The following is a 13,385-nucleotide window of genomic DNA, read 5'->3' on the forward strand; positions in this document are numbered from 1 at the left end:
TCATAAATATTTTGTACGTGTAAATCAGGATTTGTATGTGTAAAAAGAATTTGTGTGTTTGTAAAAAAGATTTGTGTGTGGACAAAAATACGTGAGAAAGTCTGCACTCAAGTTTCAAGTACGAATTTTGACCCTATTTTTCTTCCTTTCATCTGATTGGCCAATGTCATGTCAATCACAAATTTAACTATCCAATCAGAGAACAGATGGGTTTGGCTGTTGGCGGGGTGCTTTTTTGAACTGCAGGTTCTTGAAGGGAATAAATGCCCTTTTTCATGCCAGCCCAGCGTTTTCCTTCATCACCACGAAGGAAAACAGTCTGTGGTGGTCTGAGTTTGGTGATTTTTGTGTCACAGGTTTACGTGCTTAATACAGGGACCTCCTGAACCTTTTCAACAGCGCTGCGAACCTCCGTGAGCGGGAGGGGGGGGCAGTGTTGTGGAAATGACAGTCTTCACTAGTGGGGATACTTACAAAGCTTTCTTCGTTATGAATTATCATACATGTTTTTATTGAACATTTGAAGAACCAGCAAAAAAAACAGAAACTCTTGTAGAGGACAAAGTCAGAGATAGAAACGACAAGGAGCAGGTGCATCTAGTACAGGTAGAGCTGCTGCAAAAGCCCACAGAGCTCAGCAGCCAGCGCAACAAATTCTGGATCCTTTGCTTTTAGTTAGCAGTTAGCATTAGCAGCACATGCTGCGCACTGTGACTCACAGCAATGGTTCCGGGTCAGCCCTGACTTTGTGTTAAACTAATCCTAAAGTAATATTGGTATTTCTAACCACTGACATACCACAACTTTATCATTTCAACATCTGCTGAAAGTAAGGGGACCTAGCTTCTTGCAAAACAAACTCGGGATCTCGCAAAACTTTTGCGAAATCTCGCAAAAGTTTCATACATCTCCGAAAACGTCGGAGCACTTTTGCAAATATGTGATGTCTTGTAAACCGAGCAGAAATCTGACGTTTACACAACTACATTCACGCCTCAAAATATCTTAAAAGTGTATTTTGTGACCCAGAAAGAGTAATATTACAACTAAGTAGCTGTTGTTGTTGGAATTCAACTTTTGCGAGATCTCGCAAAACAAACTTGGGATCTCACAAAAGGTTTGCGAGATCTCGCAAAAGTCTTAATTTTTTTTTCTCCCATGTCCCCTGCGGGGCTCCGTACAAACCTGATTTACAAGTACAAAATATTTATGACCACAATTTGAGCCCATAGAACAGAGGTCATTGCCTGATTAGTGTGTGATTAATGTTTAATGCCATAAATAAGGCTACAAACTGCAGGCTCAGTATGTGTTGGTCTAAGATAGCACCATGCATTGTGTTTTTGTGACAGCAATGTGAATCTCAAATGACGAATCCTCAGGTTCATGTAATACTTCTAACAGCTAAACCAGTCAATGTCTCTCGGTGTGCTTTTGTCTAAGTTTGCTTTGAACTATATTTGTGGGGTCACAAATCCAGGAGACCACAGTACATGCAGGGTTCAGCAGCTTTGTGAGGACCAAAAATGCTGGATCCCACAAGCAGAAGTGGCTGTTTGGGTTAGGGTTGGGCAATCAGTTGTGATGAGATGGTTTAGTTTAGACTAGGGGATTAACTAGGGAATGCACTACCTGTATATCAAGGACAAGTCCTCAGAAAGGTGTGCAAGGATATGTGTTTGTGTGTTAATTGCTTTTCTATCTGTTTGTATGAACATTTAGGAGTATATTCTCATGAATATATGGGCTTATTTTTTTCCTATTTTTGTTGAAACTAACAGCCCATCTGATTCTCATTATTCAGTGGGAGGAAGAGGAAAGTGGCTAATTCACAGCGTCATGCAGCCTGTTGCCTTCGGCGCCAACAGACAGGCCTCCATTCTCATGTGAAAGACTTTGTTGTTTATGCAGTGTGCCATGCCACTTTAAAACACAATGTCGGGGTCTGCAACATGAAACACATTCAAAGCATGATCAGGGGGGAAAAAGAGAGAGAGAGAGACATTATTATAATAATTAAATTTCAAGGCAAATGCATTTTTCTCTGTGATGTAGTTAAATGATCTCTCGCTTTAATTGAAGGATGAGTTTAATAAATCGAGGACACATGGAGAAGCCCTATTCTTCTTCCTGTTAGAAAACTGCATCATTAAAACAGCGAGGCTCTTCCTACGTCACAATATAGTTTATCAATTAAACTAATTATAGAAAGAACATTAAAAAAATGCAGCTCTGCTGTACTGTATGCATAAATTTGCAGTAATTGTTTTCCAATAATTAAAATCCTTTATTAGTTTCAAATTATATATATATATATAATATTTAACTTAATATAACATATTAATGCCAGCAACACACTTCAGCAGCAGTGGGACACACTTTTACCAACGTTTGTCTGACTTTTGTAGGCAGCCTTAGCACCTGTTTACCAGGAGATTTTCATCAGATTTTCAGATGTGTAACATCATGTCATTTTCATATCCACCATATATGTAGATGGTGTAGTGTACACATGCACTGATAATGTAAAAATATGTGTTTAAAACAAAACAGAAAACCTGAATGTATTACAATCATTTTCTGTAAAAGGAACACACATGTGGCAGAGAGTGGACTGAACGCAGGGTTCAACAGACAGAAATAAACTCAAAATCCGTTTTATTTAGCTGATAACAGGCAAGGTAAACAGAAAGAAAAACAGGAGCAGGATAAGCATAAACTAACAAGAGGCAAATGAAACTCACACACTAAGAGGGAGAGCACAACAAAGAACAGAGGGAGATGCAGATGTTATAGACACAAGAGGAGAGTGGACACACCTGGAAGCACAGCTGAACAGAATCTAACAAGACAGGGGAAGAAAAACTGTACATGACGTACACAACACGACAATCAAAATAAAATAGGAACTAACTCACATACTGAGAACCAGACTAAGACATGTTAACTTGACACAAGGACCAGACGTCCAGCCATGTCACAATGGGGACCCAAAAAGACGAAACACAAAGATTAGTGATGATTACGGGAACTCGACCAGACAACCACAAAGACAGGCCAAAGAGAGACACGACTAGGACAGACACAAAAAGGGATCTAACATAATTGAACAAGAACCAAGAAGAAGAAATATAAATAACAAAATTCAAGGGCACCAATGAATACTAAAGTCAAGAGTCATTAATCAAGAACTAGAACATGAAAATCTTCTAGTTCCAAAGAAACGGATAATAAGTCCAACACAAATTCAAGATAACTGGTTGGAGAGCCAGGACCATGGGCTATAACTCACCAAGGCAACCCATCAGATGTTGAGAAATTGTCTTCTTTTTGTTTTTATTTTATGTGCTCATTTTGAATTTGAGGCCAGCAACACGTTTACCACTTTGTTGCATCATCTCATCATTTAACACTCTTTAAACACTCTGTAAAAGCTTGGGAACCAAGAAGACCCACTGCTGTAGTTGCAGAATTTTACAGAGTGTCCCACTTCTTTTGGAAAGGGAGAGAGGTGGGGGTTATGAATGTATTAAAAAGCTATTTGATCACAAGCACAAGATGTTCTTGACATGTGATGTGTTAGGACAATAACAAGTCTGATTTTATAGTGTCATGGAAAGATCAAAGTACTATCTGGATCATCTCCATCTACTTATTCTTTAATTTGTCATAATTGTGCTTTCATTTAAAAAAAAAACACAGTTTTATGTACTCTGTTTTGTGGGAGTTTTTGTTTAAGGATTACCTTTTAGTTTGGTGGTCTAGTTGGAATTTACTGGGCAACAAAGGAGCAGTGTGGCTTTCATTTTATAGCCAAAACCTGCTATACTAAAGCTTGTTTCTCTGTGCTACAGATGTCTTTTTCCCTCTATGGCACAGATGAATAGGCTGCAGAGCTAAATGTGTGTTGGTTTCATCCCCTCACTCTCTAACAAATAATTTTCCTTTTGATGTTTGTGTTTATTTCCTGTCTTCTTTCTAGCAATGGAAAGTCACGGTGAGTGTGAGATCAAGGTGCAGCTGAACTGCAGCCACTGTCAGACGCAGAGCTGCAAACGAGAAGCAGATACTCACCTCATCCTCTGCCTCTGTGATGATGATGATGAAGTCCTGGACACTGACAACGTTACATGTTCTAGGCCTCCAAGTATGTCTGTAAAACCCAGCAAACGGTCTTGCTTTTACTTGTGAGCCATGATATGTCAGACGTTTTGTTTTAATGTTAGTTTTAATGACACGTTTAATCCCTCACAATTCTTTCCCATCTAAGCAGCTAACAAACACTAATTGACCATCTCTGCTCCACCCCTCCAGCGACTCAAAGCCCGACTCTACCGGTCCTGATGCCGACATCCCTGATCCTGGCTGTTGTGGTCTCCACCGTCGCCAGCGGCTTTGCACTGGTCTGCGCCGGCGTCATCCTCAGTAAGAGACTCCTCCAGTTCTGTGCGCAGTCTGTGCCCTCCACCTTCCACCGGCTGTGAGCACAGCTGGGACACGCAGATGCTTCCAGATGTTACTAACAACAGAAACAGAAACAACTTTGATAAATGTTGGTTTAAATGCCCTTCGCTGGCTGTGCGGAAGATGACTAAAGGAGCGATGGCAAAGATATGGTTGTGAATTATTAGACGCTGACAGTGAGCACAGTATGAACACTCATTACAAGCACTCATTCCAGGTAACGCTCTCTTTTCTCTGGCTGTATGTATATACAGTATAAATAGGTGAAACTAGACTATTTTGCTGATGAGAGGCGATAAAGAGGTGACTGTTAAATACCGTATTGTTTATATGCTGTATTCAGTGCCTGCAGTGGAACGATTGCTCTCGTGGAAGCATGAACCATTTTCGAGACGTGCTGTAAGTGTCTCGCTGCATGAATTCATTCTAAAAAAAATGCTGATTATAAAAAAAGCACAAGCAGAAAGAGTTGACATTTAAGTTTCTTTCAGTATGAGTGGGTTTCTGTAGCGGTAAATGTCAGCTGTTATAATTTATTGTCTGTAAAAAACAAAAAAACAAACACAGAAGTGATTATACAGACATGAAGATTACAACAGTATTTGAAAATGAAGAACTGTGATAAGAGATTAGCCTTTTTTGTCATTTTGAGAAGCGCGCAGCGACAAGCGTGAGTTGAGCTGAACCCACGGGCATCGACTCCGTGATAAGAGGATAGAGCAGAAATTGTTCCTCTTTAAAAGTGTTAAATGCTATCCACACAAAGTGCTATGATATGGAGTATTAGAATAAGTAGGTGCTTGTTTGCTGAGCGACAAGGTTACCAGAGTTTCTCTTGTAGGCTGCGGGTTTGAGACAATCAGATGGTCAGGCAGGCTGTAAAATGCTAAAATAGGAGTAATTAGGGAATTAACCATTACATTTGTATAGCTTTAATTTAACTACTCTGTAGCAACCACACTTAAAACAGGAAGCTCAAGAAAGAAGAGAGGGATTCTGAGACAACCACATTTTGACAATGAACATGGTCTCAAAGGCTGCTATGCAAAATATACTGTTAAGTGCCTTCTTTTGTATACCAAATCTCGTTTGATTAACTCCAGACACTTTATACAAATACAGTTTTAACAACACGTGGAGTCATTTTCCAGTAATGTAGGACAGTGAGGGATTATACAGCTAATAACACTCGGAGCACCTTTGTCACCTTTTGTGACAACTGTGTGCTGCAGACTTTATGAGAAGGGAATCCTCTAACAAGAGCTTTGTAAAGGTGTGCGTGTATAGCAGGTTCTCTTTCTCTCTCTCTCTGTTGTCCTTTTCATGACCTCACTGAAAACTCAAATATTAAGCAAAGCTCAGCTATTTTCCCACAGCGCGAATTGATGAGAGTAAACTTTGTGTCAGAGCCTCTGGAGGAATCGGCGCTGCGCTGACTTCCTGCAGAATAACAGCTACACTCCCAGCTCCCCGGGGGTTTAAAGCAGCCTGACAAGAAAACCAGGCATGACCAAACAGTTGGGACTTTTTAATGAAGTAATGCATGTAAAAACCTCCTGTAAGGAAAGCGATATGGAGTAACTCTTACAGATTTAAGAGTAATGTGGACATTTCACCTCCTGGCAATGAAATCCGAGCAGAATAATGTCCGTTTTCCAGCCGAGCCTGAAGCAGAAGGTATTTGAAAATTTATGTGGTGACCTCCACCTTCACACTCCCCCCTCAAATTTCCGTTTCGCCACAAGCTTTATTCTGAATCCCTTATATCTCATGATAGCTTAGCATGAAACGTTTAACCTCCCATTTTAAATGACACCCTTAACGCACACAGTGCAGTGAAACAGTGCTCTGATGGAGTCGAGTGTTTCTATTTTTTTGTTATCAGTAAGTGCTAATGGCTGACCATTAAAAGATGGCGATTTATGTTGGATGTGGTTGGTTTTCTGTCAGCAGAAGTGAGAGAATATGTCGATAAAGTGCGGCGGACTTGGTGAAAAGCGACGTGTGAGAGCTGGAAGAGGCGAGTTATTCATCAGATAAATGTCCTTTTAGGATAAAAGACTGCAGTCTGCATTTCTGCTGTGAAGTTCTTCCTTAAGAAAGTTTGAGCTCGGTGTAATTAAACATAAATACAACCCCGCAATCAGCTTATCAGAGTGTAATCTGACAGACGATAATTGCAGATACGGCGGTGCTACTAGTGGTGCGTACTGGGCCACTATATGCAAAATGGAACACTAACTGCATTGTGTGTAAATGTGTGCACTTGCTCTTAAATAAATCAGTTCCTAAACAAAGGCTGATGACATTCATTTTTATAACATCTGCTTTTAAAAAATACATATTTGGGGAGGATGGGGTGTTTTTACTGGAGCGTGTTTAATCTTTTAAAAAAGGCAATGAACGTACACACACGCTTCAGGTTAATGGTGTCTCCTTACCTGAGCTCTCCCCCATGCAGGGAGGTAGTCTGTTCCCTGGGCGCCCCATGTCCTTCACCCCCACCTCTTCCTCCTCCTCCTTCTCCTGCTTCTCCTCCTTAAAACTCCCCTTATCCCAACTCCTGAGTCCCTAGCATCTGCACCGGGCGATGGCTCGACGGCACCTCTTACCTGCACGCAACGCCCCCCCTCCCTGGCAGACTACCAACCTGCATCGGGGACATGGGCTGCCTCCATGGCGGGTGAGTCCAAACTCACTGGCACAGACAGTATAGGAGCAGTAACCAAGGAGAGGCCATCCCACATGCATGTCAGTTAGGTTAGTGGCTTTAGAAAGAAGCCAGCTCACTTGACTTCTGAAGGCAGCTCATCGTCTCTGCTTGAGGCTTCAATAACTGCTACTAACATAACATAACGTGTGAATTACAGATCCATACTGAGGGTGGTGTTTGAAGAGGTAGAACTCCAGTGTTGGAGAAGTGCTATGCAGAATTGGTGGAGTATTCTTTAAGAACAAAAATGAAGCCCTTTTTGCCATATTTTTATAGCTTTATTCCCACTAAGAATGTTGTTTTAGGATTGGAAAAAGTTATTGAGATGTGGTTTGATCCCTCCTTGTGTTGCCGCTCCTACATTCAGACAGATGGTCAGGAAGATCCTTCTGCCACTTACATGCACTTGTAGGGTCCTGATTAAAGTTTGCTGATAATTTTTGTCAAGGGTTTGTCGACTCTTTAATATAACAAGCTTGTTCGTCCCTCTGCCTCGTCTTTTTCTGCAGTGTGGTACCGCAAAAAGAACGACCTGCATGCAGTGAGGGGGCGTCTTCAGAGTCCCGAGTATAAGCTGAGCAAAATCCGTTCCTCCACCATCATGACGGACTACAACCCAAACTACTTTTTCACCGGCAAAGCCGCTTCGTTCAGTGAGCTGAAGGAAGTGCCACGCAAGAACATCACCCTACTGAGGTATGACACAAGCGGACTCAATGTTAGAGTGCCAGTTTAAGCTTCTGCTCTCCACCAAACGTGTGCCTTCGTTTCATTCGTTGTGTTTTCTCTCCTCTTTAGGGCCCTTGGTCACGGAGCCTTCGGTGAAGTCTATGAAGGTCAAGTTCTGGGGATGAGTGGTGATGGCAGTGCTATGCAGGTGGCCATAAAGGTCAGCCACTCATATTTTCTTAAATATTTGCACTTAAATGTTTAACAATGACACCTCGCATGTATGTTCCGTACTTATAATCCCATAAGTGGTGCTTCTGCTTCTCAGAGCTAAAGGTCATGGAGATGCTTTCACTTACAAAATGATTGTTGGCTTTTCTTATGTTGTGCAAAGACTGCAGCACAAAATGACTAAAAAAGAAGAATGCAGATTTGCTCAGCGTCCCTGGATAAGATGCTTTAAAAGGCACACAGTTTAAAAAGGGAAAAGCAAAAAAGCAGAGAGAGCACCGCATGGGGTTACCTGCTTACAATGCTCTGCTGATTAGGTCTGAAAATTTATATTTCCCCTTAAAAGTAGCACACACTCAAATTCTCTTTCTATTCTGCAGACTCTACCAGAAATCTGCTCCGAGCAGGATGAAATGGATTTCCTGATGGAGGCTCTGATTATGAGGTGCACGAGACAGCAACCATACACTTCCTTTGTGCATTACACACACACACACACACACACACACACACACACACACACACACACACACAAGAATTGTCCCTCAAAGACAATCGTGTCTGCAGGGGTAAATTTTGAGCTCAGGAAAATGTGTGACGTTAATTGGTTTCTAGCGGGGGTTGCTCGGGCCTGGGTGGCTCAGTCGGTAGAGCATCAGACTTTTAATCTGAGGGTCCAGGGTTCAAGTCCCTGTTCAGGCGTGCTTAGTTTACCTAATTTCCTTAGGTGTTAATAAAGTATTATGATTTCCCGTCTGATTTTGTTAAAGTCTACTCTATTTACAGGTCCATCCCTCAGTCAGCAAGTGACAGTTTTAAATACTTGTATTCTGGCTGATTGAAAATTGAGACTTTTTTGTAGTTGTATAATAAGTTTATCATTAATGAGATTTAAAAAAATAAACACTAAAAAAGAGGCAAGATATGACAATATGACACAGTGTGATTATTTATTTAACAAAATTTAAGCCAAAATGCAGAAGCAGCGTGTGAAAAATTAAGTCGCAAACTTCTGCCAATCTTCCCAGGAGTGGACATCTGTCATGGTCCTGGGTCGTGCGACCCAGTGTTTTGTGTTTAGTCTATTTTGATGTTTATTGATTGTTTAGGTTCTTTAAGGTAGTCCAGTCCTTTTGTAGTTATGTTACCCTTGTATCAAGCCTCCCTTGCCCTTCGTGTGTTTATGTCTGTGTGTCTTGTATTGTCAAGTTCATGCTGTCGCGTCTGTCACCTCCCCCTGTACTACGTCTCCCCGGTTCATGTCCCATGTTTCCTGTTTTACTTTGAAGGCCTGCATTCACTGTCAGTGTATTCAGTTTCACGCCTCCTGTCCTGTCGTTAAGTTCATGTATATCAGCTGCGTTCCCATGTGTGGCCACTTCCCCTGATCATCCCTCATGTGTATTTAGTCTCTGTGTTTCTTACAGTCTGTGTCGCGTCGTCTGTGTTCCCACCCTCCATGTTTCCATGCCCGGTCTGTTGTATTCATAGCCTTACCTTAGTTCATTCCCAGTTTAGGTTTCTGTTTAGTTATTGCTTTTGAGCTGCCCTTATTCTTGTTTGTTTCTCTTGCGTTACCAGCCACAATAAAAGGCTCGCTTTTGTTTAAAGTTTACTCCCGTGTCACTCGTGTCTGCACCTGAGTCCTCCACGCACTCTCCACACGGTCTGTCACAGCGGACCGTGACAGACATCCCAGTAAATTCAACCCAAGCTCAGACCCTCCAGCGCTCAGAATAACGGCAAAAAATCCAAGAGCTACACTTTAGTTACATTTTGTAGACTAAGACTAAAGAAAGGTTTGGAAAGGTTTTGTTTTGCGGTCACAGGACCTCGGCACCTTGCGGTCATTCAAAGGAGTTGACCGTGAACTCCTTTATATAGCTAAACTAAGATTTACAGATGTGTCACAAGAGTCACAAGCACATGCTCTAATCCACACACAAATAAGCAGCAATTTTACCACACGTACAAATGCGTGCATCCATACCTTCGCTGTATGATGTAAACAAGTTTGACATCCAGAGTGTAAAGGAAAGAATTCCTCCACAACAATTGGAGAGTCGAATCATGGGGTGCGCTTGATTTTTCACACTCTGCTTCTTCATTCTGGCTTAGTTTTTGTTAAATACATAACGACTGCATTAACATGTGTTGTTCTGATGGTTTTTGAGGTTGTATTTAAATTATTTTTTAGACCTCATGAGGACCAGATTGTTTTTATTATTTATTAAATCTTAAAACCTTACAATTGTACTTTCTTGTTACCATCAATGTATATTTAAGGACGTCAAAGTCATCTTAAGCCTTCTAAACAAAACACCCTGTTGTTAACTGTCCATGCAGCAAGTTCAGCCATGAGAACATCGTGCGCTGCATTGGCGTCAGTCTGAACATCCTGCCGCGCTTCATCCTGCTGGAGCTGATGACCGGAGGAGACATGAAGAGCTTTTTGAGAAGAAACAGGCCACGAGCGGTGCGTCTGTACTACACCTTTACATGTGTGTTTGTGCCTGCAAGCTCTGTGTGTTTACGTCGCACACTAAACTGATCTGTGCTATGTCCAGGGCCAGACCTCGTCTCTCACCATGCGGGATCTGCTGCGCATGGCCAGAGATATCGCCTGTGGATGTCGCTATCTGGAGGAGAACCACTTCATACACAGGTTCGGATTCGCACCCAGTTTTCGCAGCTTAGAGCTCATAAAAGTGCAAACTCAAAGCGGTTTTTCAGCCACGGCAAAAAGGAAATGTGTTAGCAGAGCTACGCTGTGGTGAAATCTGCATAAAAATGATTCATTAGACATTCTGTAACGCTGCATATGTTGCTTTAAACGAAACCTCTTGCAATGCGACAAAAACACATCAACAACTATTACCGTAATTGTCGGGCTATAAGCCGCTACTTTTTGCACAAGCTTTGAACCCTGCGGCTTTTAGTCAGGTGCGGCTTTTCTATGGATTGTCCATGATTTTTGTGATATCGTAAGACGATTTGTTTTGTTTGTTCTGCTGTTGTACGGCACTACGTTGCCTGGCGGAAGGATCGGGGTTCAAGAGTGGTATGTTGGTCACTTGTCCATCCGCCAGGCAACATAGTGCCGTACAAGTAGCGCGAAAAACAAACTTCAAAGTAGCGCTACGCGTTCAGCGGGAGTCGTGGATGACCAGCGGCGATAAACTTGCGAAAAGCAAGTTATGCTCAACACCACCAGTGGATTCTGACAGCGTGGAAAAGTGTGAAAACATCCACGATCACCAACGGATTTCGAAGGGCTGGACTGCTGCATGATGAAGAGGAGGACACCGCCACGGCCCTTCAGAGGGTGTTCGACTCTGACACTGACAATGAGGATTTCTTTGGTTTTGAAAGTGACAACGAAGGAAAGAAGCTGAGAGTGGATGACGAAGCCATCCTGAGCCTGTTCGTTTCCGACACTGGAGAAGAGGACTTTGGTGGTTTTAGTGCGCAGGAAGATGGTGGTGAATGACTGACTTTTCTTCTTGTTAAAGCCGTGTCACTGCACCTGAGCCTAAAAGGTAGTCCGAATCTATTTTTCTGGTGTGCTGTAGGTTACTGTTATGTACTACATTTGTTACTCATTTATGAAGCACAGCACATGTGCAAATATGTACCCATAACTTGTTTTTCAAAATATTAATAAAAGGGGTGTGTCTCCAAACAGCCATCTCTTTCCTGACAATTCGCTTTGTGCATATTCTCTTACATATGATAAGTCAACATTGAAACACCTGCGGCTTTTGGTCAGGTGCGGCTAATGTATGTACAAAACAGGATTTTCCCCTGATTTTAGCTTGTGCGGCTAATATTCAGGTGCGCTTTGTAGTCCGGGAAATACGGTATTTCATTTTGACTGCAGTTTGAGTTTGTCTTTGAGCAATTTGCTTCTCTTAACTTGAAAAATGTGTACAATCATTTGCAAGCACGATCAATCATGCATTTGAAGGTTTTTCAAAGGCGTTCGTTTCTTCATTGCAAACCACAGTTCTGAACATTTTCTGCGGCAACAAATTTGACAAAGTAACAACAAGCTTCTCTGTTTCGTGTCATCGCACAGATAAATCATGTAAAGGATTTTGTGTTTTTCAGAGACATCGCTGCCAGAAATTGCCTCCTTACCTGCCCTGGGTCGGACAGAGTGGCTAAGATTGGAGACTTTGGCATGGCACGAGATATTTACAGGTTCATATACGCTACTCTAAATCTGCAGTGGCGCCCTATCCACCCATAATTTAAGATGGATTGATGTGGTTATTGGAGTGTGGCTAAATAGATTTTTCATTTCCCTCCACAGGGCCACGTAATTTACTTACATTTCAGTTCGTGGCCTTTTAGCATTTACCATTTGTTCTTAACTCAGCCTAAATGTACCCTGCCTTTCTTTCTTTGTTTTCCAGAGCCAGCTATTACAGGAAGGGCGGCCGGGCCATGCTGCCAGTTAAGTGGATGCCACCAGAGGCCTTCATGGAGGGGATCTTCACCTGCAAAACTGACACATGGTATAAAGTCTACCACTAAATACCAGTAGACAAAGAAAATCACAAGACAGCTGTTGTTAATTTTGAACTGTATACACTTTGCTTTTGTCTCGACACTGGGACACCATGTTCGGAAATATATCATTTAGAAGTGCCACACATTTGTAGGTCTTTGGAAATATCATGCGGTCATGCTAACTGTTCTAACACTACAGTGATTATTCAGACGTCTGAAAATTTTTCTGGACAATAAAACAACTAATACCAGATGGCGAACTTATTGTAATCGAAAACAGACGCTGGCAATGAAAGAAATTTACTTTGCAGCGGTGTCAAAATGCAAAAAAACAAAACAAAACAACAACAGAAAAAAAAAATTCTCACGAGGCATGAAAAGTATTCGCCAGCGAAACTGAATTTGATTTTATTAAAAGCCTATATGTGGTCAGTACGATGCCCTGCAGGGAGGTTTCCACAAACCAAACATGTCTACTCCTAGTAGACAAAGCTAGGGTGCGTTACATCAAGTGAACATCTTTTCAAAACCAGGACAGCATTTGTATTCAAGACACTGAGCCAGCCAAACAAAGAGCACTCTATTGTTGTTAGGAAAGCGCAGTGGCTGTAATGGTAGAGGAGCGGCGTCCAAACCGCTTCTCCTGTGACAGTGCAAGTCAAATATTTAGTTTGGGGCAAACCATTTCAAAACCTCTATTTGGTAGAGTGAAAGAGAGGGTTGTTTGCAGATCAGAAAGTTAGACCCTTATAGAGGAGAGACCGCAGCATAATCGATTTGACCAGCAGTCTAT

At 41.9% G+C, this 13,385-nt stretch overlaps 1 protein-coding gene and 1 non-coding gene across 2 annotated transcripts in view; both read left to right on the top strand.

The window, feature by feature from the left end:
- ltk (leukocyte receptor tyrosine kinase) overlaps positions 1-13,385 on the top strand; it is a 73,994-nt gene that overhangs the window by 57,173 nt on the left and 3,436 nt on the right. Inside the window, exons 18-26 of the mRNA XM_085342519.1 lie at positions 3,983-4,147; positions 4,315-4,425; positions 7,687-7,873; positions 7,976-8,066; positions 8,458-8,522; positions 10,424-10,553; positions 10,645-10,742; positions 12,188-12,280; positions 12,496-12,597. Of these exons, the coding sequence (XP_085198645.1) occupies positions 3,983-4,147; positions 4,315-4,425; positions 7,687-7,873; positions 7,976-8,066; positions 8,458-8,522; positions 10,424-10,553; positions 10,645-10,742; positions 12,188-12,280; positions 12,496-12,597 (1,042 nt within the window). The remainder of the gene's footprint in view (positions 1-3,982; positions 4,148-4,314; positions 4,426-7,686; positions 7,874-7,975; positions 8,067-8,457; positions 8,523-10,423; positions 10,554-10,644; positions 10,743-12,187; positions 12,281-12,495; positions 12,598-13,385) is intronic.
- trnak-uuu (transfer RNA lysine (anticodon UUU)) lies at positions 8,707-8,779 on the top strand. The gene has a single exon. It is a non-coding gene; the product is annotated as a tRNA-Lys (tRNA).

The sequence above is a fragment of the Diplotaxodon limnothrissa genome, linkage group LG19, assembly GCF_057381915.1.
Source record: "Diplotaxodon limnothrissa isolate DT_005_m linkage group LG19, D_limnothrissa_male_GT1.1, whole genome shotgun sequence".
NCBI classification, from domain to species: Eukaryota; Metazoa; Chordata; class Actinopteri; order Cichliformes; family Cichlidae; genus Diplotaxodon; species Diplotaxodon limnothrissa.